Source organism: Euprymna scolopes, chromosome 20 (assembly GCF_053919585.1).
Source record: "Euprymna scolopes isolate OS-2025 chromosome 20, ASM5391958v1, whole genome shotgun sequence".
NCBI lineage: Eukaryota > Metazoa > Mollusca > Cephalopoda > Sepiida > Sepiolidae > Euprymna > Euprymna scolopes.
Genome location: NC_136501.1, coordinates 32,522,986 through 32,550,866, shown reverse-complemented (window position 1 = coordinate 32,550,866; position 27,881 = coordinate 32,522,986). Strand labels below are relative to the sequence as shown.

General features: G+C 31.3%; 1 protein-coding gene across 4 annotated transcripts in view; it reads left to right on the top strand.

Moving 5' to 3' along the window:
* The window catches only part of LOC145241387 (ras-related protein Rab-14), a 161,635-nt gene extending 136,505 nt beyond the window's left edge, over window positions 1–25,130 (top strand). For 3 of the 4 annotated variants that reach the window (XM_080104305.1, XM_080104308.1, XM_080104307.1), the window contains exons 4-9: window positions 4,726–4,857; window positions 7,809–7,875; window positions 12,431–12,518; window positions 15,250–15,280; window positions 20,425–20,493; window positions 23,985–24,421. In XM_080104305.1, the coding sequence (XP_079960431.1) occupies window positions 4,726–4,857; window positions 7,809–7,875; window positions 12,431–12,518; window positions 15,250–15,280; window positions 20,425–20,493; window positions 23,985–24,090 (493 nt within the window). In that variant the 3' untranslated portion in view covers window positions 24,091–24,421. Of the gene's footprint in view, window positions 1–4,725; window positions 4,858–7,808; window positions 7,876–12,430; window positions 12,519–15,249; window positions 15,281–20,424; window positions 20,494–23,984 lie in introns of all 4 variants that reach the window. The other variant, XM_080104306.1, reaches the window with a different exon arrangement.
* The last annotated feature ends 2,751 nt before the right edge of the window (window positions 25,131–27,881 follow it).

Below are 27,881 nucleotides of genomic sequence, written 5' to 3'. Positions count from 1 at the left end.
ACACCAGTTCTGAAGTTTGTTGCACCAAATGCTTTATAAAACATGTTTAGTGGGAAGCACGCTTTGGTATGTGAAAAGCTTTGTGAACACTGATTATAAATAAACAGAAGTTGCTTTCAAATTGCATGAGCAATTCATACATCTCTCATATGAAAAGCTCCTAGTTGATACGGGATGTGAAAATTACTTCATTGAAATGGTAAAATGAATGTTTGCAAAAAGTATAAAAATACCCATGCTTGTCCTGTTGTCTCACTTTTGCGTTCAATAAAATATACGTTTTACATTAACCAAACATGGAGTTTTTGTCCAACCACTATTAAGATAACCGAATTTTTTTTCTACAAGTCTTCTATTATATAAAGTACAGTTGTCTGTATATTTGTATGTCTGCTAAAAAGTAAAAAACAACAAAAATACTTGCAATTGGTATTTTCTTGATTGCAGTTTCCCTGGATTAATAATATCCAAGATTTAGAAGAAAAAAAAATAATTCTTTTTTTGACCCTAAACTCGTGCAGTTCTCATCGGAAGGGTAGGGGGTTGATTTTCCAGAAGATTATCCATTAAAGGGAAATAACTAATTATTTTTAATCAAGGAGTTAATTCTCTTATGCTAACTGATTCCTTGGAGTTGTCTGTGTGTACGGGAGACGGAGAAACTGGGTAGGAGGAAAGAAAAAAAATCTAGTTGTCTGTGTGTATGTCCAAAGAGGGGAATGGGCTGGGCAGAGAAGAGGGAAGGGTAACACCTGGGAGGAGGAAAGAGAGAAAGGTGGAAGTTTTAATAGGAATATGTTACACTTTTGCATTGAGCAGCGTCAGGTAGTTTCTAAATAAAACCTTAAATGAAGATAGTTTCAGCTGAATTTAACATAAGCCAATGACGAAAACTGTTCAAAGTTATTCTAATGAAGTTGTTTTTTTTTTACTTCTTTGCTCTAAATAATCTAGCATATACGTAAGATAAGTAAAATGGGACAGTTTAAATGTATATTACATAAGTTACTCTTTGTATAAATTTTATGAAATGTTATCCGCAAATGTAATCTTAATGATTTATTTTTGTATTCAGGACAATATGTACTTGTTTTAATTTTTTTCTAGTATGCAAACAACTAATGTATATAGCTTTGTGTGTAATGTTCACCTTGGGTTGTTTATTTATTTTTATTTATTTTTATTTTTTTTTGTAAATAAACTGATAACAAATACGTACATGATTTTATTAAATAGCTGAATATCTTTGGCTTCATAAAATATACCTAAAGTTAAAAGGCATAGTTTTTTTTTTTAAACCATGTAGAAAATATTTTGGAATGATCCTACTGATTGTAAAAAAAAAAATTTTTTTGAATATGAAAATTGCACCAGACAACGCATGAAACCACTTGATGTAAAGTGTTTAAAAAATACTACTTAGAGATAAAAAAAACAAAAAAACTAGCCAATGATAAATATTAGATAGATATACTTTGACCCAGAAAATAGCAATTCTTCTCCCTTTGTCAGAAACATTCCCATGGAATGTGAAGACTAAAGGACAAAATAAGGGAAATGAGTTACGAGTCTGCCCAATTCAAGTACCAACAGAATCTTGAATATGTAAGGTCCTGGGTGGGGAGACCTCATTTGAGGACTGTGGGGAATGTGGGGTTGCTCCTTTGCTTACGAATACTCCTAAGTCTAGATTAGGGCATCTGGTACTACAGGGTGTCCAAAAAGTCACTGAAGGGGTTTGAACTTAAATAGATTCTTTATTTTTGATATCTTTCTGTAATTTTAACAGAATCTGACTAAGACATTATGATTTTTTTTTTTTTTTTTATACAAAATTCAAACAATTTTTATGAAAAATAATGTCTTTTAAATGTTGTCCATTTCAGCTTCGCATATTTGTGCTCTTTCCAAAACATTATTCAGGGCAGATTGCAGAATCTCTGGATTGCGATTTAACTCCCTTATTTCGTACCGCAAGCTAAAAGACCTCGAAGCATCAAGCCCCAAACCCTACAAGAATTGAAGGAAAACATCAGAAAAGAAATAAGGGAGTTAAATCGTAGTCCAGAGATTCTGTAATCTGTCATGAATAATGTTTTGGAAAGAGCACAAATATGTGAAGCTTAAAATGGGCGACATTTAAAAGATATTATTTTTGAATTTTATATTTTAAAATGAAAAATTCCCAATGTCTTACTCAGATTGTGTTAAAATTACAGAAAGATATCATCAAAAATAGTCTATTTAATTCAAAACCCTTCAGTGACTTTTTGGATATCCTGTACTAGAACAGAGTATCTGATACTGGCTTTTTGACCAAAAATGCACCAAACATTCATGTTATTGTTTTTTTTTTCTTTCCTTTTGCAAAACTGTTTTGCAATCAAAAACATTTTTCTACAAAACAATCAAACCAAACCCTATAAATATTTGAAGATATATAAAAAAAAAAACCTTGAAGCACAAACTTTTTTCCAAAATTACTGGATGCTGCATTAAAAAACCCGAAATGGTTTGACATATAAAACCAAACAACCAAACTAAGTATCCGTTTAAAGTTCTTGCACACCTCAACAACATACAGAATGGACAGGAAACCTGGCTCAAAAAAAAAAAAAACTTTTAAAACATGAAAAATAGTTGTGAAATTTGTTCCAGGAGGCCCACAGTAACGCGCAACAAAAACTCTTCCCTTTTAGCTTTGGCTTAGATTTGGTATAAATTCAACAGAAATAGGATTGTTAAAAAGGGAAAACTACACCGACAGATCATGAAAGACATCAAAGTATCAGAATAGAAAATTTAAAGTATTATAATGTGGAAATATAAAATCTACAAGAAAAATGAATTTGAACACCAGTTGATTTTTATGACAGAACTGTAATACATTGGCTGAAAGAAATATGACCTTTTCTATAAAAAAAAAAAAAGGGTCATGAGTGTGAACTTAAAATGCATCTAATAATGAGGTTCTAATTTGGGAACTTTTGGGAATGTGAAGTCTCCTCCTAGTTGCCATTATTCTTCAGTATACTCAGACTTGAAGTAATAGTACCTGTCAAGGTTCCATCTATGGATTAAATAAGGATAAACTCTATTTTGAATGCCACTTAACTATCAGATACCCCAAGACAGGTGTTTGCCTCTATCCAAAATCCATTTATCTATCTTTTTCTTTTTTTCTTTTTTTTTTTTTGTCCACTCTATTTTCAAACCCAATTAATCCAGAACAGAAGTGGTAATACCTGCTAGAGCCTCATCTATAAGTTAAATGAAACTTATTTACAAAAGACGTCTATAAACAAATCATAGGTGGTTGGTGCAAAAATATCGTTTTTTGGCATTCAACTTTAAAGGATCATAACTCCTTTCATAAACTTTATTAATCGAAATAAGAACCATTAGAATCAACCAATTTTTGTCAAGAAAATCGTGCGGTTTTGAATTTTGTCCGTGCTGTCGAAAAGCCTGCAAAAAAATGAAGAGATTGAGAAGGGTAATAAATAACATGCTTCAAAATGATAACATGGCTATATATATATATATATATATATATATATATATATATATGAATGAATTCAGAAACTATAGATAAAAGTAACATGTGATAAAACGATATTGTTTTTGCACCAACGTAATATATAAGGCATGGATATGGTTTCAGCATAAAATAACAAATGATGGTTGACATGCTGTAAAACTCAACAACTAACAATCAACCGATATCAAAATGTTATGAAAGCAGACGTCGTATCGATAAGGATATAGAATGAAATAAAATGGCTTGATGTTTTCGACGGAACTCTAATACATTGGCTGAATGTAATGGAATTTGCAAATAAAAAAAGTCAACTAAAAACTAACATGCAAATAATAAAGAAATGTTAGTTGGCTTGAAACAATCATGGTGTGTAGATGTCTTTTGTTAGTATTTATTAAAGCCAAGAGCCACTCATGGATAAAGATTAATGAGACTGCATGATTGTTAGCTGAAAGATGAGGAATGCTATGGGAGTACTAATATTGATCAATGGCATGAAATGAGTTTGATTACTTATGGGGTGGTTTATAGCGTGAATGTATTGATATTTGATTTTAAAACTACCATTACAATCAGCAGGGAAGCAGTTCTGCAATAACGTTTCCCAGAAAGAAAAAGCTTTTTTAATGGAAATTCCTGACACTAGGTGTATGAGATGGTTGAGTGAAATTAGTATAGGGTATTTGCTATTGTAGCTACTCAATTCATTGCAGATTTATTTGTGCAAAAAATTGACTCCAAATTAAAATATTTATTCAAATATTTTTTCAAGCAGTTTAATTCACAATTTTTATTTGATACATTTATTGTTATTTGCTTTTTAATGTTTGCTAAAATTGGTTTGCCATTCAGCTATGAATTTCGATTGAAGAAAGATGGAACTGCTTGGATAACGAATGCTATTTTAAATTAATGATTTCCATGTCAAAAAGAATTATGGCTGATATAAAAGATGAAAGGAGGAACAACTAAATGCTAATTCTAATTTTTATCCTTTTGATGAGTCTTGGTGCACCTGAACACTGTACACTATGGTTTCTTCCATTTTAAATGGAAGAAAATTAGTAGCAAATAAATCTGCAAACATAATAATTATATACCTAAAAGATGAGATAAAAACAATATAAAAATCTTACGTTTTGTTAGCAATATTAAATTTTTATGTAATCTGAATTGTTTTTCAGAATAATTGAAGTTGCTGGCCAGAAAATCAAGCTACAAATCTGGGATACAGCTGGACAAGAACGATTCCGAGCAGTGACCCGGAGTTACTACCGTGGAGCTGCTGGAGCCCTGATGGTTTATGATATTACAAGGTCTTTTATTTTTTTTTATTGTTAATCTATCACTCTTAAGCTTTTTTTTTTTAAAATTAATATGGATCTTATATTAATACTAGCAGGGCCTGTGGAAATTCCATGGTTAATAAAAAGAAATGGGTTTTAATTTCCATTTTATTGACTTGGAGACAAAAACCAATATTATCAAAATTTGATTTAATTTGTAAAAGAAAAGGAAAATATGAAAATATATTGTTTCGGTTACTTTCCAAATACGGATATTTTATTTTATTGAACTCTTTCCCACTCTCATTCTCTCATTATGTACCTCTCTCTCTGTCTACTGATAAGCACGCTTTTTCTCATATGTAAGTCTGTAAATTACACTATTTCACCTATTTGTTTCGACTCTTTTCTGTTTGAATATCTTCTGTTAGCTGCTGTTGAACACTACTGTTGTTATTAACTTGCACAACGTTTTAATGGATGGGTAAAAACCACATATTAATATATAGATTTCAACTAGCCCACTCACCCTTCCCCAAACTATCAACTCTTCAATAATCAAATTTCTCTTAAGTATATTATTCTATGTTAGTGAAGTTTTTTTTTCTCCTCAATCTAAAAGTTGTTGAAATTCAAATTTTGAAGTTTAAAAAGCCAGATTTAAAAAAAAAAAAAAAAAAAAAATCATATTGCAAGGAAAGAAAAAGAGAAAAAACAGAAACTGGTTCTACTCTTTAAGAAGGCATTATATCGCCGAAACTTGGTTGATTTTAAACAAATAAATGTTTGTTTATTTTTTAAAACCTGCGTTGTACGGTTTTCTAAACTTTCTATTCTATATAAGTTTTCCCAAATATACCTTGGAAAATAATTGAATTTTGAGACATGTTCATATTTTCAATTGTTTGGGATAATTTTTACTAAAACCTACACTGTTGCAAATCCCAACATAGTATTTATGAAGGTCAACTCTGCGGCCTCAACCAAGGTTAAAAGTAAACCGTCTAAACAATATCGGTCTTATCATTCTGAACAGCACACCACTATATATTAAGAAAGCTACTGCTTGTCTTCTAATTTGGGGATTTTCACTTCATGATACCCAAGTGAAATATGTCTCCAAGTTACACTGTCTTGAACAAATATGTTATTATATTGCTAAAAACCTCTTATAAGAAAATAACCTGGACCCGAGAGAAGTTCTCAGTTTTTTCTGAACAGATTAATCATTCACCTTATATGAATCTATAAATGATTTGTTAGGTTCATGGTCCGAATCAGTTTCACTGTATATCACTTTTTTGTTGAAGTTTTTTTTTTTTTTTTTTTTTTGTATGGCACAGGCGTTGTTGTTGTTGTTGTTGTTGTTTGTTTTTCTTGTTTTTTTTACTTGGGTGTGGCAGAAACAGTACTTATGCAGTTTTGTTCCTTTTCTCTGAATGTTAATATTGTGATACTTCAAGCAATCCATGAATAGGTAAAGTAGAAGACTTTTGTTACTGTCTCCTTTAAAATTCATCAATTGATACTTTCACTTCCTTATTTTGTTCTTTAGTCTTCACATTCAATGAGTGACGTTTCCAACAAATGTAATATGGTTGTTATATTTTCACTCGGGCGAAACACATATCCAGAGATGATCACAAAGGAAAGAAATTTAAACAATTTTTTTTTTTTTTTTAAAGGCATTTATTAATGGTCGTTTTATCACCAAACCACTGACACGTACTTATGCAAGCCAACAACAATATGGGCGCATCCCTACGTTTCTCCCAGATGAATAACCCATTTTCCAGTTTGCAGCTACAGCCAACTGCTATGTCTGTAACTTGCTCGACAACACATTATCGCTTGCCCCACAACACATTGTCGTCAAGTCATCTCTCTATCTTATTTTAAAAGTTCCTCTTGGCCAGACATGTGTTTCTAAGTCACTGTTACCACCACATGGTTCGAAATTTCTCCAGTTTTTTCCTTCTCGTCCTTCACTAGGACACTGCTTATTCTTCTGTGATACAAAGAGGGAATAATTGCTTTTTTCTGGATCAGAATCCATCTTGTATTGTTAGCTGATTTTTAATTTTAACCTTGAAGTATTTTTTTTTTTTTTTTTAGCTCCTTAAATGTAATGGCCTCCTGGCTTGTCTAGAGTGATTTCCATAAAAAGAAACTTTGCTACCCCCCCCCCCCACCAATGAGATTCTACTTTATTTTATGCAATTAAAAATGAAGCTGCAGAGATTCTTGAGGGAGCTAAATTATTCCATCAATGTTTGCAGAGTAAGGACCAATGAAGATCAAGTGTCTACGATACATGTCGGTATCGCATAAAATGTTATATGATCGTGCAACTATAGCAACGTATAAGAATCAATAAAGATACTTTATATATCTTTCAGAAATCAAGGAATGGTCTTGTGCTCTTCTACATTAAATTTTAGCAAAAGGATTTTTTTATTCCATTCTTCTTTGATATAACAAGTTTTAAAATGGAATATCATCGAGAACACAAAGATGTGAAAATGAGAGATAATTGTCAGTAGCAACAATGTTTATGAGGGAAGAAAATAATAGTATCACCAATAACGATGAAACTTGACTTTACAAAAGGCATCAATACGACCATTTGTTGCAGACACGAGTGTCAATTTCATCCATTATATGCTCACAATAATCAATTGATATCAGGGATTGGCTAGCGGAACAACTGGTTTTCGCAGCTTGTGCCACAACATGACTGATTTGCTTAGCTTACGACACACCACAATTAATTTGCCCACATCCAAGCATTTTTGGGTTCGTGCTGACTTGACTCCCAATACAACACAACAAGGTCATGAGCAATTGATTTTTGCCTATCAGTTTCACTAAAGTATATTTCTGCAGTAATTTGATTTTGTTCAAATGAAATCTAGGATGATAATTGAAAAATATACATTTATCAGTCAGAATGTTCATTTATATAAATGTATATTTTTCAGGAGAAGCACATACAATCACTTAAGCAGCTGGCTTACAGATGCAAGGAATTTAACAAATCCTAATACGGTATGTTATATTCGTTACGTTGAAATGTTTTGTTTTTTTAAGCTGAAAATTCTGTTTCAAATATATCTTCTTTTCAGCCATCTTTTGTGTATGTGTTCACAGATGTGCAAAAAATCTGGCAAGAATAGTCTGCAATTTTAGATAGACATACAGACATGTTTGCAAAAAGATCCAAGATGGTAATCAGTTTAATGGCTTAATGATTTTTATGAAGAAAAAAGACAATCTGTAGATTAAATACAATTCCTTTACAGGACTTACATTTTTTTTTTTTTTTTTTTTTTGTACTATTTATTTATTAAAATAAAAAAAATGTTATAATGTAACATAATAAAATTAACTTCTGAAAATAATTTTCTTTTTAAAAAATTATTGGCCCTCATCAATATAAATATTTCTGTGTTTCACTCTTTCATTTGCCTGCGTTAAGTGTCTGGTCCATTTATATATGTTCATATTTTATAACAAAAAAGTGGCAAAAAATGACTTCAGCGTATGAGGAAAGAGTTTATTCTACTTCAGATTCTTCTGAAAATTGACCAGTAAAATTTTTTGGATCGACCAGTTTGGCATAATAGTAAGAGTGTTTGCTAATGGGTTAGGGGAGGAGGCATCAATATAAATATTTTTGTGTTTTAATCTTTTAATGTGCTTCTGCATAAAGTGTCTGATTCATTTATGTACTTCATATTTTCCTTTATTAAAACATAATTGATTTGCACTGAAATCAGTTCCATTGGTTTCAAGTATGCAAGTAACATTAATGTACGCCAATGATACAAAGGTAAAATTACCAATACATCTGAAGAAGACTGAAGGGCACATTAATTAAAAGCCATAAATATTGATATTTATGAGGACAATAGCAATGTGAAAAACATTTAAATGTAAATATTTAAGAAAAACACATTTTAGAAGATGTTTCAATGAGTCTTTAGTAGTGTGTTGGCTTTATTACTCGTTTCAGGTTTTTCAACATCATACTAATCCAATCAGTAACCCCATCTGGTTTAGATTGGAAACGAGCTACTACTGCAAAAATGGTACACTAAGCTATTAAATAACACGCTCTTAGCTTAAATTAAAAGCCATGTTTACTTTCAGAAGAGTGTCTGATAGTTAGCTAGTCTGTATAAGTCTTGGAGATGAAAAACAGTTTTCAGCTGGTAGTCTTCGACTTAAAAATTTTGCAGGCTAAGAGCATAGCTCTTTATCGTGTATACATGAAAGATTATGGGCTGGAATTTTAAAAGATCCAATATTTTTGTGGAGCAGAACGTGGCTCCATTTGATTGGTCAGTTCCTATCGGCAGTATCTAGAACTAGCAATACACATGAAAAAATTGAAATAGCTTGAAATATTTCAATATTGGTATGCATAGAAAGAGCTTGATGAGCTAAGAAAGAATCTTTTTAAATTTTTAAAATCTGATTAAAATTAAGGAAGTTATGGCTATTTTTGTGCCTCACACGTTTGGATATTTTTCCCTCTTTAAGACCATATGCGTTTCGTCACATTTTTTACACTACTTTTTCAGTAAAAATGTCATATCTTTGTTAAAACACAAGACTAAGAAATGAAATTTACCATATAAGTGTATTTTTGTACAAGGAATCAGAATATGCAACTGAAAATCTCCCAAAGTTTATGGTTTCCAAATAATCTGCAGTAAATGTGCATAAATATGCAGCAATTCCTTAAAAATGCCATGTATCCATAAACAGAAAAGAAGTTGGAGAACTCAAAGTTGAATTGTAATGTGCTTTATGTACAAAAAACTTAAATCTAAACATAAGACCATTTAAAAATGAATATATTGCAATATTTCTTTGGTATTATTGTAGATTAACACCTTCTGTTTAACCCCACTCAACTCCTTCTGACCACCCCTCCAAAATGTGATTCTACCTTTTTAGGAAATTATGTATAAAATGCCATGAAAAACTTTAATGAAAGATAAACAAATTATTTTAGAATTGAATGTAGAATAATTTCCTATTACAGGTCATTCTAGCATTTTAGGGCAGTTAACTGTTTTTTTTTTTCTATGGGAAAATATGCATGCTTTTTTTTTTTTTTTTAAGATGATTATGTGTAGTTTTAAGAGGGTTTCTATGCAATGAGAATATGGGGAGGGTTGCCATTCGGACTTTGAATTAATTGTAGGGCTAAGGAAAATTATGTGTGAACATACTGAAAACTTGACAGAGACAAAGCTAACAAAAACAATATTAGAGGGGGGAGCGGTTAGTTTCACAAAAATTTAATGTAAAATAATTCATCATTTCCTGGCCGTTCTAGCATTTTAGGACAGTTAACCAATTTATTTTTATGTGTATTTTTCTTTAAGGAAGGATCTATTTTTTGTTTGTTTGTTTGTTTTAGATGCTTGTATGTATCTTACAGAGGTATTTTGTTGGAGGGGGGGGCTTGCCACTCGAACTTAGTGTTATTGTTAGGGTTAAAGAGTGTTTTAGGAGGAGACTTGCCACACATAATTTGTATTAGAGGTGAAGTTAAGAGAGCTTTTTTTCAAAGAGAGCGTTCAAAAATTTGTTGATTTCTATTTTCGAGGTTGAAGGTGTTAATTCCATAGGCCGTTTATACTACGCTGGAGCAGGTTGTAAAAATATCTTTCGCTTAATAAGTAGAAAAAAAAATAACGAAATAAAAAGCTTCTTAATTGTAGTTTGATGTGTTTTCTAACTGCTTTTAAAATTTCAAGAATATTGATATAGATTTTGAGGGTTTGTATTACTATACACATAGATTCGAAAAAGTTGTCAAAAAAACAAATATATAACAAATAAATGTTATCAAAAGCAAGTTACTTTTCTACCTAACTGGATAATTTTTTAGTGTTTTTATTTAATGTAACATGTTTATTCAGCTTGAAAACTGTTTACCGATGTTTTGGAAAATTTAAAATGGCGCCTGACTCTCTTGAAACGGTAAGTTTGGGGAAAAGAGTTAAAAATAAAAAAGTAGACAAAATACTGCTAGAAACTCGCTCAATATATGTTACCGTGACATAGGCTGACATATATTCGGTGAGTTTTTAACAGTATTTTGTATAGTTTTTTTTTTATTTTTAACTCCTTTTCTCAAACTTACCGTGTCAAAGAGAGTCGGGCCAGGCGCCATTTTTAAACGGTAAACACTGTATTTTTTTCGAGCTGAATAAACATGTTACATTGAATAAAAACACAAAAAATATAGCCAGTTTGGTAGAAAAGTAACTTATCTTGCCTTTGATAACATTTATTTGTTATATATTTGTTTTTTGAGAACTTTTTCGAATCTATGTATAAACGAGATTTTGATACTTATTTTGATTTTGAAAAAAAAACATTTGTGGCTGTTCGCAGTAAAACATTGTTTTAATTCGCTGTTCAAAACTAATTTAAAGAATAAAAGTGCATGCAAGCTATATATCTACAAAAGTTTTTGTTTTTTTAACCATGTTTTTAAATTTGACGAGATTTGTGAGAAATTGCAACAGATTTATAATGCCGAATTGGTTAGGATTGTTGTTATTATATATTCTGAAAACCGAATAGTTCTAAACTAATGTTATTCTGATAACAAAATAGCTCTAATTAAACATAAGAACATTTATATTCATATTTTCATGTTTTTCTTAATTCGTTCTTGAATAAAAATTAAAGAATGCGTGTTTGTTTACAACTGTGCTATCGCTGATTCTACAGGCTGGAGCTGCTGCTGCTGCTTAAACTTCATTTGACCAAATTCGATAAATAGAAACAATTTTTTTTTCGGGTAGGTCCTTTTAAATTATCAATTACCGTGGTCCTATTCAACATAAAACAATACTTTTAATTGATAAAGATAGTAAAAAGATTGATTTACTTACTACTGGGTGTCCGAAGAATTTTTTTTTCAAAATGTTCAATACTCGTCATATTAAAGTCTTATTTTTAACACGACAAAAAAAGAAATGGTCAAAAATATTTCGGACACTTGACAGTATTAAGATTAACACCTCTTCTAATTGGTTCCCAAATTTCATGACGAAATTCTTCATACAATCACGGTACGGACCTTTAGAAAACAGGGGGGGTCATTACAAAACCTTACCGAAAACGCCATTTTATGACGTTCACATTTTTATCACTTTATTTGCTTAAAACTCTTAAAATATATAATGTACATTCATATTTATTAATTCATTTGAAAGTATATTCATTTCCGAACAAAACAGTAGTAATTTGAAGACTTGAAGTGCTTTGGTTTAAAAAATATGGCTATTTTAGTAGAACTACCTTGAAATCTGTGATTATCCAAAGCGTTTTTTCGTCCGTGTGTATTACTACTAGAACTAGTTGAATTTTCTTTAATCATATCACCATTTATATAAAAATGTTCCAACAAAAACTTTTGGGCTTTCGATTGGAGGAATCTTAGCTTTTGTCATGTTTGATTATAGATTCATAAATTTAAATGTTTTTTTTGTTTTTTCACTATTTTGATGTTTTTGAAGAACATTTATCTTTGGCTCTTTTGATTGTAATGGTGATCTGTTCTCTTTCGTAGGTTATATTTTTGATTGGCAATAAATCTGACTTAGAAGGACAAAGAGATGTGACGTACGAGGAAGCCAAACAGTTTGCCGAAGAAAATGGTTGGTATTTTTGTTTGTTTATTAAAGGCATCTTTTACTTATCCTGCATTAAAATAAAGAACATGGTACTCTAAAATATTTTTTGTACTAGATAGATTTTTACTAATATTATTTATCTATTATATGAAAGACAGTTGTCTGTGTGGTTTGTGTGTGTAGCTAAAAGTCAAAAAGTACATAACAAACACCCCAAAAGTTTATATATTCTTGATCAGTGTTGCCCTGAATAAATAGTACCTAAAATTTAGAACAAAAATATTCATTCTTTGAGGGTCAATTGAAACATTTTGTCGGGAGGGCAGTTTTTCATTCTTATTACTAGGGCTGTGACAGCACCATATTCTTTTCATTGTTTTGACTCTCGAGTATATATCCAACATGGTTAGACACAGTTAATCAATCGAGAACCACATCACCCTATATAAAAGCATATAAGATATCAACAGATACAAACTCGAGAGTCAAAACAATGAAAATAATATGCTGTTGTCCTAGTCCTAATTGTTACATAGTAATTTTACAAAAAAATGCTTTGTACTTGAGAAATTTATTATATGAAGTAGATTTGTGTGTGTATCCAGCTAGAGAGAAATGGGCTCAGTGGAGGAGGAAGGGGTTTGGAGAGAGAAAGAAGTTTTAATAAAAATAGATTACTTTTTTCCCCTGGCAATGCAGGGTAGCCCATTAGGATATACGTAGTAGAACATGCTTGTTTAATTCCATACTGATGGCCAGAAATTTAGCAGTGAAGAGGTGGCGAACTAATGCTGAATTGATTGACAATTCAAAGATTTTAGCAAAGAATGAAAGGATACTGATGGGGTGATAATTTTGAGGGTCAGTTCTTTCACCAGAATTTTTTAACATTGGGACCAGATAATTTTCTAATTATCAAGAAAGCAAGATTCAATAAGGCATTTGTTGTGTAACAATGTTACTTGCCCGGGTAATACCAATTCACCCTGCTAAAAGTTGGGTGGGGTGTTCGACATGGGGTATTAGAAAATTTTTTTTTTTCTCCAAAGTTTGGAATATGTTTTATTGCTGATATGATAAAGAGAAGTTGACATGGCGACAAGAGGTCTGCTCTATTATCTAGAAAATATTGTCATAAAGTCACCTGGTCTTGTTAAGTGTCAGACCACCAAGTGAGCATGAAAACAAAACTTGGAAAATACGAGAGTTAGCTGATAAGTTAGTTTGGACAGATAATACGGTTTCTGTGAGGGGGGAAAAGTAATTTGAGTTGAAGAGAAAGAAAGAAAAAGGGAAAAGGAGAATTAAAGAGAGATATGGTTACGAAAGATATTTATAAGAAAAGAAAAAAAATATAAAATAATGGGATAGAGAAAAGAAAGAGTAATTTACAAGTGACATAGGGGGAAGAAGTCTATTGTGTTTTTAGAAATAGGGGTCTTTTGCTGGCTAGCATTGAACAGTGCACATCGTCTTGGCCTCCCATCCAGTGGGGCAGGAGCCAAAACCCCAGAGAAGCTAAGTTGAAAAGCTCTTGTTCCTAGCTGGGAAATTGCCTAAACAAACCTAGTTGTAACAACCTGCATCAGAAAGTCATTGAGAACTCAAAGAACTTAGCTTTCCATGTACAAAGTTTACCATGAAGATTTTTTTTTTTTAAATATTTTTGTTCATAAGAAACACTGAGTTATTTTTTTGAACTGCTGAATTGAAACCCAGTTTGGCAGCTGAGAAGGGCAGCATACACGCCATTCATCAGAGCGTCTACAAAGGATGAACCCAACCCCAGCATCTGACGAACGACGAGTGACCAGCTGAAGATAAGAGTTGCCACATAGACTTAGGGTCATGCACATTTCAGGTGCCCTGAGCAGCATAGCGGTATTTTCCGGTAACCAGTGAGAGTCTGGTCACCCTTGAAGGGTCCACCACTAGACAGTTAAGAATGTAGCCCTGTAGGGTTGCATCTATGGTCCTGTGAGCCGGAATCGATGAACACGCCCAGGGGTATATCCCAAATATGGTCCCGTGAACCAGGATGTGACGAATGCGGCCCAGAGGACGTGTAGGGTAATAGTTGTAGAGTTTAGAAAAAAACAGGCACCGATTAATCAGATAATTTCTTTATTAATATAGCAGGAATAAGATCAGGCCTACATGTTTGAAGATTTCAAGATTGTTTCATGATATCTTGGATATGGAAAGGAACGATGGTCAAGTTATGAAGTATGGCTTTAATCTGCAATGAGAAATTCAGGCAGGAGTGGTTTGCAGCATCCTCGGTGGAATTCAATGAGAATTGCATACCAAGTTGTTCAACCTTATCTGTTATCATTTAAATAATATAATGGTTGGATAGTCAAGGATTATTGATTGCTGAGTGATTCATCACATTATTGTGAATTTTTCAGGAATCATGTCTCTAACTCCTGTGACTTAATGAGTTTTCTGGTCATCTTGATATACATTTTTTAGCTGTAACAATTAGTCTTAGAAAGCTGGACATTTTATAAATTTTTTACTGTATTTATAGAAATCTCCAATTTTTCCCCCTCATCAGTAATTTATAACCAAGGGATTAGCTGTATTAACTATTTTGAGTTCTCATGAATTTGACTGCATATATTCCAGAATATTTATTTAAATAGATATTTTGAATGCTTTCAGACGGTCTTTAAAAATAAAAAAGAAAAAAAAGGATGACTCTTAACTTCCTTTATTTTCTCGTTAATTATTTATCTTTGTTAAATTTCAGGTTTAATGTTTCTGGAATGCAGTGCTAAAACGTAAGTTTAAAATTTTTTTTTTTATTTCTCATCTTTTTTAAGTTGATGTAAACACAACTTCCGTGAATCTTTTTAACTAATTATTCTTCCCTACTAGCATTTTTTAAAACAAGAGATTTTTAGTTACAGAAAGATATAATGGCCTATAGTCTTGCACATTTCTCCAGCTCTCCTGAACCTTAGACCAGTCTAATAAAATAAAATCACCACCAATCACAATGGTGTGTGTGTGTGTGTGTGTGTGTGTGTGTGTGTGCTCTCAGTGTTCTATCCTTGTCTTTTTATGCTTTTATCCTTTGTTTCTTCTACTAGTTACTATAAGCACATATATATTTGTACCTAACTCGTTGAAATCTGTATTAGTGCTACTCATCTAAATTTGTTATATTCTATGCCTATATCATCATTGTCACTGCTGTATTATTAGATGGGGATAATATTCAAGAGAGATGAAGAAACAGCTTATTTAGATCATCCATGCTTGTAAAGTTTTCACTTCAATAATTGAACTTATTCTTGGTTTTATGCATTTAATTTCTTTTAAAACCTTTTCTAATCGATACGTTGAATAATTTTATATGCCCTTTGGTCAGGAACATTTGGTGCATACTGTTGCCATTGATTAAGTTAAAAGTGGAGGGTCGTAAGTAAAATTCTAATTCAAATGCGTACTTTTACTAGCTGTGTCTAAATTGACTTGACTAAAAAGATCAGAGCCATCGAAAAGAATTTAGTAAAAAAAGTGGGGCAGATGGGCGAACTCAAAAGTAACTTTGAATTTTTTTTCTTTTCATATCCTTCACAACCTCATGCATGCTTGGCCTCATTGGGCGATGCCTGCTGATATGTTGTTAAAAAGAAAGACCATAGATTATCAGAACAATTTTTGTTTTTTCCCAATGTCGGCAAACATAGTTGAAAGCTTTCAAGGAGACGATTTGCCACATGCAGTGTCGGGTCAGGTTTGTTGTTTGAGCTGATATTTTGCAAAACCTGAAATTGGCAAGGAGGTCAGTGTATCCCTTGAGGCATCTGAAAAATATATTCCATGATTGTTATTATATTGCATGATGTACAAAGAATTGAAAATAAAGTGACCCAAAAAATAAAAATATTGAATGCTAAAATGGCGTACATAATAATTTTTCTGAAATGGACAAAAAAGTTGCAATGTTTTGATACCGAAACTGCTGTTCGTTAATTTATACTTTTTATGCCTTTGTTTACTCGTCACAATATTTTTCATATTTTGTCGCTGCCGGTATCATGAAAAAAAAAAATCCTTCAATATCTTATATAAATAGTTGTTTACACTTTGATTTTGAAGAAAAAAAAACAGTGAATGTTTTAGTTTCAACATCCTTTGATTCATTTTTATTTGACATACAGAATGAGTCATGAAATAATAAAATCTGGATTTGGTACTTGTATAGTTTAATCAAGACATTAAAAAATGAAAATATTGAAAAAGGTTATATTGTATGTATTCGTTATGGAATGAAGTTCTCCAGAAAAAAATTTCATTAAGTAGGTTTTTTTTTTTTGGTTTTTTTTTTTTTTCTTGCAGCGAAAAAACAATTTATGATACCAAGCAAAAGGTTCGATTTTTAGGAAGAAAAGCTAGTATTAAAGATGGGAAGGAAGTTTCATCCCTTTAAACTGAGTTATCTCCCCGTGGCATTTTCAAAAAATTCAAAGATGGTTACCTTCAACACACTGTCATGAAAACATGTTTTTCCGCTGCAAAAAGAAAAAAAACTAGTTTATCAAATTAAGTGAAATTTTTTTCTGGAGAACTTCAGTCCAAAACGGATACATACAATATAACTTTTTTCTCGATATTTTCATTTTTTTAATGTCTTGGTTAAACTACACAAGTACACCCCGGGTTTTTTTTTTTTTTTTTTTTACTGCGCACCAATTGCTTCTGGCCAGATATAACATTTGATTTTTAAGAACAATACAAATTACAAATGACTTTTTAAAATGTATTTTTAAATGTTCTTATGTAAATTGTTTTAATAATTGCATCTATAATAGATCTGGTTATGTCTTATCTGTATCTGTCCAGGATGTAGTTTGATTTTAACTTTTTTTTTTCCACAGTTTTCTTTAAACTTCAATAGTGAAAGAAATAATTTTCGTTGCAAAGGAGAGAAATCTTTTTATATTCAAAAAAAAATTATTTCCCTTGATTTTGATTTTTCAGCTATAATTGGAAAATGTTTTTGATGTTTTGTTCTTTTTTAAGAATTACATTTGATTTCACAAAACAAAAATACAGAAAAATCTTTGCACATACTCGTCATGGAATGAAGATGTCATATTCCAAAAATCATGTAAATTGTAAATTGATCAAGTATTTTTTTAAATTCTATAAGTCATTTTGTGTTAAATTGATTTTGCAGGGGGAAAAAAAAACATTTTGTGACAAAATCAGTTACATTTTTGTGGTATTATCAAGTAATTTTTATCAACACATATTATCCTAAATGTTTTTAAGAGAAAGAAAATGTTTTTCCAACAATATATATTGATTACTTGATAGAAACAGCTGTAAACACTATCAATAATTTCCCCCACTCTTTATCTGTGCCTAAACCTAAACGTAGATTCCATGAACAAAGCTTCTTTCTTAGAACTGCACGCCTGTGGAATTGTCTTCCGTTTTCCTGCTTTCCGGCTGACTACAATATGGTTGTGTTCAAGTCTAAAGTAAATAAGTTCTTGATGAGCCGTTCCATATAAGTTATTAAATTTACCAAATTTTCATTACTAATGATTACTATATTGACCAATTTCTACTGTACACTCTTTAACCCTTATCCTTGAGTGGCCTCTGGGCCTTGATAATGTGGTGATGCCTTTGTAAAAAAAAAAAAAAAAAAAGTCAAGTTTGATGATTTTTAGCGATTAAAGTTTTAATCATGTTAAATAAAAACAGTCTCTGTAGTCAAATTGAATATCAGCCAAATTTTAAACAATATGACCACTCCCAGCCTCCTTTTAAAATTAGATTAAAAAAAAAACACTTATTAGTTTTCAAATTATTAAATATCTGTAATTTAAAGAAGATTGTTTAAGTAACATTTTGATTGTCTATTTTTTTAATTCTGTAATGTATCATGGTATTAGTGTTTAAAAACAGATTTCATCAGCGTGTCTCTTGCGACTGTAGAATATTTTAAGCATAAGTTTTACTGTTTTCAAACTTTAAACCCTGATGTCATCAAAAAATTCTTTCATGGTATCAACATGGATATAAAATCGATACATCCACGAGCCCAACAGATAAAAAATGAGCAAATAGAAAAACAATTTGAAAATCAAAATCTTGTATGAAATAAATAGGAATTGGTGTTAAATGATCTCTATATACCAATAAATCCAGCAAACCAAAATTTAAATTTTTTAAAAGGGAAATCCGTTTCCATTTTAAAGCAAATGCTTATGGGTCTGGTCTACCATAATGAAAATGGGTAAAGTACCTTAAACAAAAATGACATTAGGTAACAATTTGTTTACTGTTTGAATGTTGTCTAGATTTCTACAACTGATTTAGGGTATTTTTTACTACTGAATTAGGAAGTTGCATCCGTTTCTCTATATCAGTTCAGGATTTTGTGCTAAATTGATTTTGCAGGGGGAAAAAAAAACATTTTGTGACAAAATTAGTTACATTTTTGTGGTGTTATCAAGTAATTTTTATCAACACATATTATCCTAAATGTTTTTAAGAGAAAGAAAATGTTTTTCCAACAATATATATTGATTACCTGATAGAAACATCGATTACTGTAAATTAAATGGTGGGCATTGATAAAGGTAAGTAAACGTAAATTGCATGTTATTTCACCATTGTTCAAACTTTCAGGGTTTGAACTTCTATTTCTTCAAACTCCCGGAATGCTCAGCAGCAAGGATTCAGATTCCATCAGTAGTAAGCCACCATGACTGCATCCCAGCAACCCTGATATCTGGTCTCCATCTTCTTCAGGTCTTGATGGAATCTCTTTCCCTGCTCGCCACTCATTGAACTCTGGTTCTCAGTAAACTAGTCCATACATGAAAATAGGTCGCGCATCTTGACGCTTATGTTGCAGATTTCTGAAAGCAGTCGGCATGTTTTTGAAAAGTTCTGCAGAATTTCTTTTTTTTTTTGTCGCCGAGAAAGTTCTTCATTACCAGAACAAATGCCTTCCACGTTTCCAGTTTCACTTTGTTAATTGAGTTTTCGAACTGGACCTCTGATGACCTTCCAGATCTGAGGACCGTCAAAGATGCCAGCTTCCAATTTCTCCATGGTCAATCTTGGAAAAGCCTAGCACAAGTGAAGCAGTCGCCATCCTTGTTGAGAGCCTTGGTGAACTGCTTCATTAAGGCGAGCTTGATGTGCAGCATTGGGAAGGATATTCTGTTTCTGTCCACGAGAGGGTCATTGATGACATTCTTTTCTTTGCAAGCCACTAATTCCTCTAACACTGGTCAGTCCTCCTTCATGTAATGCTGAGCACGGTGCCACACCAATTTTTGGAAGATTTCAAGGTTTTATAGCTTCAAATTGATCCTTTTTTGACAAAAATCACCCAGAACTATTGAACCTGAATATTTCTTGTCATTAAAATCATTTCCAATCAAAAAAAATTATTCAACATGGCATTTTACCCCCATCAACATCTTCTAAAATGCTCCACACATGCATACATGTGAACAAAAAATGCTCCACACATGCATACATGTGAACAAAAAATGCTCCACACATGCATACATGTGAACAAAAAATCCTCCACACATGCATACATGTGAACAAAACATAAAAAAAAACATGTAGCCATAGCTCACAAACTGGATCTGATTGAGTAAAACCAATGTTTGGTATCAGCACATCAGATTTGTCCTAAATCAGCTGAAAAAATGCAGGCAACAAATTTGTTGTTGACTAGTATTAAGTGTATTTTTTGAACGGTGCAGACGACTTGATAATGAGCCATTTCTCATATGGTTGTTTCTTGAAAAAAAAGTTATACATTATTTTAAATCTTTATTTAATCCAATTAAATATATCAATTTAGGATTGATGGCTTGAAGAAATTTGTATTTTCAAAGATTTTGTTACCAATCTATATTTTTTCTTTCTCTTTTAGCGGAGAAAATGTAGAAGATGCATTTCTTGACACAGCTAAAAAAATTTACCAAAATATTCAAGATGGAAGGTAAGTAAATAACTAACGAACAAAAACCAAAAATATATATATATATATATATATATATATATATATATATATATTCCTTTTTACGGATTGATTGTTGCTATTTCTTCTGATGAGTTTAGGGCATAATAGATTCCCTGATTGATATAATAACTAAGTGATTGATTTTGCTCTACTAAACAGTTACTGTCAAGAATTGTATAAGTCAACTGAATTAAAGGAATAAATTATAGGATGGTCAACATCATGAATTTTGGAATATAACTTTGTGATTTATTCTCTATCTATCTATATATATATATATATATATATATATATATATATATATATATACACACACACACACAGACAGAGGATGCATAAGGTATCTGAGGACATTTTAAACACTTAGAAAAGCAGAAAATGAATTTGTTAAATGGTTGAAATTTACAATTTCCTGTAACAAAGCAAATATAATAAATATAAAAGCGACTGCAAGTTTTGATCAGGTGGTCTTTGTCCTCCATTGCTCGAGTTATTGCTTCCATCAGAAAGAATTTAATGTTATCAGGATGCATATTAACTCCTTTTTCAACATCACTCCCCACATAATAATCTAAAGGATCAAGGTCTGGTGAGTTAGGAGGCCATAAGTTTGACTTAATGGTTTGAAGAGTCTCGGCATGGGTATTAGGGTTAGGCCTTATGAAAAAAATGAGAAGGCATGATGTGCCCTTCACAACTAATAACACCAAAAATCATCGCTGTTGCTGGAGACTTTGTGTACAAAACAGTTGGAACATCGGCGGGGGTTCACACATAGCCACCCATCATTTCTTCGATTGACTTTTTGATCTTAGTCAAAGTTTTTTTCATCAGAGAAAAACCAGACACTCCCGTTTTTCTGGTTGCTTCAAATTGTTTAAAAGTTGTTTTGCATGCATTAAATGATTCTCTGGAGTTTTTGTTGACATGAACTGACCTTGCTTCAGAACATGATTTGTATCCAAGGTCTTGATGAACAACATTCCTTATTGTCCCTTTAGACACTTGAAGATCTTTGGCACTATGTCGCATTGATGTCCCAAGGTTTTTTGTCGATCATGCCATGTACCCATCTGACAAACTCAGGTGTTCTGAGTGAATCTGAACGTTGGCAATGCTGTTTTCTCTTGCTCATGGCCAATTCATCACCATTATTTTTATTTAACTCCTTTCTAACTTTGCAAATAAAAGATTTGGCGACTTTTAGAAATCTTGCAATTTCTCAATTGCTGTGTTTACCTTTTATAAACACTATTACAGTATTTTTTTTCATTTCATTAGTTTTAGTAGTATCTTCCATGAGATTTTTAAAAACAAAAAAAATCATTAATTAGTATATTTTTATATAAATTATAAAAATAGTGTCTTTAAATACCTTATGTATCTTATATATATATATATATATATATATATGTATGTATATATATATATATAATATGCGCACACACAAAATTTAATAGTTTGAAGACCAAACAAGTGCAGAATCTCTTTCAATAAATAAACATTAGAAAAATTTACTTATGACACAGAAGAGTTTGCATTTCATTCCATCGAAGAATTATTTGGATGAAAAGAAAAACATTAGTACGTAGTTTGCGTGAGTATAGTTTTATACTAAGCTCTATTCATCTATTGAGTATTGAAGTAAATACTGAAACAAATATAGACATAGTATGTTGTCTAATATATATTTTATATTACATGTTATTTAAAAAATGGCTGAAAATTGTTAGAACACATAGTTTTTTGGCTATGTCAGCACACATAGTCTCCTTGAAAACTATAAATTATCTGGAATCGGGTCAGGATTGCTGATATGATGCAAAATTTGAAATTGATAATAAGGGCAGTGCATCACTGCAAATTTTCCTTGAGGTATCTGAAAAATATATAGTATGTCATGAAAGATCATTTATTTTTTTGATATATCATGAAATATATTGTAGTATCGATAATATACTTTTACAGGGTTTGTACAAACTTGAAAAATCCTGGAATTTTGACTTCTTTCTTTGAAAAGTCCTTATTTCTGTTATTACCTTGAAAAATCCTTGAAAATATGGAAAATTTCTTTATTCTTTTGAAAGGTCTTGAAAATTAGATTCTTAAAGTCCAGTAAAAAATTTTGTCGAAATATTAAAAATGAAATCGAAATAAATACTATGTAATTATTTTTTAAGTATTAATAAAAATACCATTAAAATATGTTTTTAATAATGAAAATGAAATCGAAATACATTGTTCTGAAATTGTGGATACAAGAGTTATGTCTCTTTATCACCAGATTGTCTTGAATTGTGGTGTGAAAAAGGGACATAACCGGTCTTGTTTTGAATTATCACAAATTTTTTCTCACTTTTTTTTGGGGGGGGGGGGTCAAATTTTCCTCTATTTTTGCTTTCATTTATAATATCATCCCCCCCCCCGGGGGGGGGATAAATTAAAATTAAGCCCTCTCAAAACAAAAATTTTCTTCTGTATCCTGCAATGGCGAATTTTCCCACTCCCTCATCTACCACTCCAAAAATTGTGATAACTGAAAATGGACCAAAAAAAATAGAAAAGACAGCAGCCATCTTGGTTTGAAATTTAAAAGTCCTGAAAAATTAATATTTGAGATGAAATCAAAAGCATTCAAAACTACTTATGATGCAGATAGATTGCAAAGTAACTTTTATTGGCTACTAGTCTGGGTACCCGACGTTGCCCAGGTGTTTGGACGTGTGTTTTGAGCACAAAAAGTGGTAGTAGGCAGGCAGGTTCGAACCTGTAACGCGAAGGAGGAAAAGAATGTGAAAAAAAAAAATGTGGCGTCTTTGCTGTTACGCCTATCGCCAAACTGGAAGTGACGTAGGTTTAAATTAAGGCTAGTCAATCGAAAAGACTTTCAAAAATATCGCCAAACTGGAAGTGACGTAGGTTTAAATTAAGGCTAGTCAATCGAAAAGAGAGGATGACTTTCAAAAATATCGGCGAAAAAAGCAACTCCTCCCTGCAGAAAAGTGCCCAGTTGAGGGTGAGGGAATTAATGTTTTTGGTCAATTTTTCGATATTTGTTGTTCGAAGCGTCGAGCTTCAAAACGATACCGATCTCGTGTAAATCCGTCACCTCTGTCGAAAGTTTTAGGCAGACCATGGCCTACTATAATAATATATATAGTAGGCCATGGGCAGACATACATTTAAACAGACAGGTGAGATTTATATTATAGATGGTAACATTTATTTGTTGTGTATTTGATTTTTACCACTTTTTTGAAATGCTGTGGATTGTAAAACCAATCCGAAATTTTGTTTTGAAAACTTGAATTTTGTCTGGAGAAGACATTAAAAACATTTGAAAAGCTTTGAAATTGAACATAGAAAATCTGTACGTATCCAGTTTTATAATGTTCCAAATTTAGTTTCTAGTATCATTTTTGCTTCTTTACTTATTGTGAATGTTTTTTTTTTTGTTTTTTTTCTTTCAGTCTGGACCTGAATGCCGCAGAGTCCGGAGTCCAGCATAAACCGTCTGCTCCTCGTAACGCACTCAACACAGACCAAGCACCCAGTAAAGAGGGCTGTGGCTGCTAGCCTTACTTGTAAAACACAATGGGATCAGCATCGCGATGACACGACTGGATGATAATGACAGACGACAATGACGATGACGAAAACCACTGGCGAGAAGAGGAAAAAAAATCTTTAAAAAAAATAATAAAAATTCAACAACTAAGAAAAAAAACATTCCAACCTCTGCAAGTTTCTTTGCAGATGTGTCCCAAATATTGTGGATAGGAGGTGCTACCAAGCTACACACACATCTAACTCATTAGCATAAATAAATACAAAGAAAACACAGGAATAATTGTCAAAGAAAGGGAACGATTCACACACACACACACACATAATACATACATACACATGCATAAAATAGATTATGAATATTAAACAAATTTTAGTTAATGTAATAGTTTGCAAGTAGACGCATTGTATTTCGCTGAAAGTCCCAGTTTATATATCAGTAATAAAATGTATTTAGCTTTACTGCAGTTTCATAGTATCATCAAACATGTTTCAGACTTACTTGAAACATTTCTGATCAGTGAAACATTAGTAAAATAGGTGCATTTTTTTTATTATTGATATAGTTTTATTTGATAGGATATTGAGCCCTTATTTGTCCAAGGTCTGCCGTTTTAATGCGTTTCTGTTCTGCTTTTGAGAGGTTCATTTTCTTTGTGTGTGTGTATATATATATAGATATATATATATATATATATATTATGCACTTTTAAATTATATATGCAATCTGAAAAACAAAAACGAATGCAATTTAGCATCAAAATAAAATGCAGTAATCTCTGATAGGATGAGAATCTGTGCCACAAAGGTGCCATCTTAATAGCTAAGATGCACACTGGCTGGTTGTGCTATTGGATAAGTTGTTGGTGTTGCTGTTTTTTTTTCTTCAATGTTAATTAGCATTTGTATATTTCAGGTTGTATATATATTTAAATATAAATGTACATATAAGACTAGAACTTGTTAAATGCAGTGTTTCTACTTTCAAAACATTTCATTAAATTTTATATATATATATATATATATATATATATATAAACAGGCAAGCATACTTAGGTTACTGCAGTTTGTGTCGTCATATTTTTGAAATACATGGCCTGATTAGATTTTTCTTTTTTTTTTTTTTTCCTATTTTTTTAATTTCCCCACTTTATTCTAAAAAAAAAAAAATTAATAAAATAAAAAAAAATAAAATTTGGTTGGTCAGTAGCGCCTACCGGTAATTTGCATATCAAGTCTTTCCGGAATGGTCAAACTTAGCTTTCAATCTGCTGCTATTTTATAGACAACCAACCAACAATAGATTATTTTATATTTCCTTATTTGCTAAACCTCTTAGTAGAAAGCTTTTTTTTTCTTTATCTTTTGTTCAATTTCTTTTCTTATTATAGTGCTGGCTCTTGTGATCTATCCACGATATTTGGGTTTCCACTGGCATATTAACATTATAAAAGAACAAAAAAAAACAAAAAAAAACGAGCCAACATTTTCAAATGTAAAAAAAAAAAAAACTATAATTACTATTATTAATATAACAATAAAAATAAGAATAATAGCAATGATACCATTTCTTGCTAAGCAGACTCGAAAGAAAAAAAGATTTTGTAGTTCATTATGACGACTGTGATTTAATTTCCGATGCTATATACCATCCCAGTGTGTGCATATGTGTGCGAGTATGTATGCGCGTATGTCTGCGTGTGTAGCATTGTAATGTTTATTCAAGGGTTGGAAATCTTGTCCAGCTATACAGCTCTGTCTAAAACTGACCACCTTGAAAGGACGTGACAGTGCAGCCATTCCTGGCCCGATGTCCCCCTCCCTCTCCCCCGACAAGCTGACCGCATTTGAAATGGATGCATTGACATTCCTTTTGTAGGTGTTTTATTCTGCATTTCTACGGTCATTTTTTTTTTTTCTTCTTTTTTTTTTTTCTTTTTTTTTTTTTCTTTTTTTTTTTTTAATAAAAGTTTGTTTTTTTTATTTTTATTATTTTTATTCACAACCTTTGTCCACCCAACCTTAATCAATGTTTGGCCATAAGAAGTGCTATTGTCCAGTTTTGTAATAGGGATTATTAATATTATTATTATTAAGGAAGAAAATAAATACTGTAAATCACTTTTTCTTTTTTTTTTCTTTTTTTTTAATTAAAACTTTTTTTTTTTTTTTTCAAATTTACATTTTTTTTTTTTTTTTTTTTTTTTTTTAATTAGTATGAAGACATTGGAACCTTCTGCTGGTATTACAAGACTTTCTTATTTATTAGCTTCGGATTGGGTAGGACTGAAATATTGGCCTGACTTTTATTTTGTTGTTGTTGTTTCTTCTTGTTCTGTCATATCTCTATAAATAATAAAATGATTTGGAACACAAGATGTTTTTCATCCCAGTCGTTAATATTAAAAAAAAAAAAAAATCCGACTTTGTCAAACTGTAAAAGTTCTTTATGACTAAATGTTATTTTAATTCGTTAAAAAAAAAAACTTGTATCTACAGTAAATCTTTTTTTCTTCCTAGTCTTCTGAATGTTCTCGGTTTCTTAAGTCTTGTGTTCAACAATCTCGTTAACTGAACCAAAGAAAAACCATTTGTTGAGTTTATGCTGTACATACAAACACGTATATGCATGATAATTCTTTTCTTTTTTGTTTTTTTCTACATTTTCATTCATACCAATGGTTCGCAACCTTTTTTTTTTTTTTTTTTTTTTACCCATGGATACCTTTTCCTTTCTTTTTTTTACTTGGTGAACCCCCCTCATAACTATTGGTCATAAAACAATATTCTATTTTTCACCAAGACAAATTTTGAGGTTTTAATAAACAAAAGAAATAGTATATAATTAAGTCTTATTTTTAAATGAAAACTAATGCAAATAAAGTATTCTACAAATATAATGATAATTATGAAAATAATAATCAAAATTATAGTGATAATTCTTTACCAATATCTTGTATTACAATATTACAATGTTTCTTCCATAGTCAAGACAATGAAGATCAGAGCTTTTCAGGCAATTGAATTCCCTGTAACATTTATGTACACTGGCTAAAATTTTTGATAAACAGTTAAAGTGAATGTGTAATTAAAAAAAAAAAAAAAAAAAAGCGATAGACATATTTATTCAATGACATTCTTGTGGTTGATGCTGCTCGATGAGTTTCTTTACATCTGGTTCCATTGATGTTAATGATAATCGAAAATTATCTCTTTTCACAATGTCAAGTCTATTGTGAACTTTTGATAACAGTTGAAAAACACAACTAAATCCTCTCCAACAAGATAGACTTATCCAACAAGATAAGATATTGGAAAAGCTGTGCTTTATCCCAAAGCAAATGGTACTTTGTAGCAACATCATTTGCCTTCGATACATTGTATTTTTCCATCTTTGAATTTTTCACGCATAATTTCATCACTTTGTAATTCGATCAGAGGCTCTTGCAAAGATATTTTTATATCAGCAACATTAACATTGAAAGGAATTGGAACCTTAGTCGGTATAACCATCATGAGTAAGTCAGTAAACAGTTTACATATCTTCATGCATATTTTCCGTATATTCACCATATAATGCAGGATCTACATCTTGCAAATCGCTGCTAACAGAAGCCAAACAAGGAAATTGTTCAAATGCACGACGCCTGATATTATTTTTATACAACTGTAGTTTACTCAGAAAAACAGCAATAGCACTTTTACTAGATATCAGATCAGAATCTTTTCCTTGGAGCGGTTTATTAAGTGAATTCAATTTTTCAGATATATCTGATAAGAAAAAATCCCTATTGCCTTGA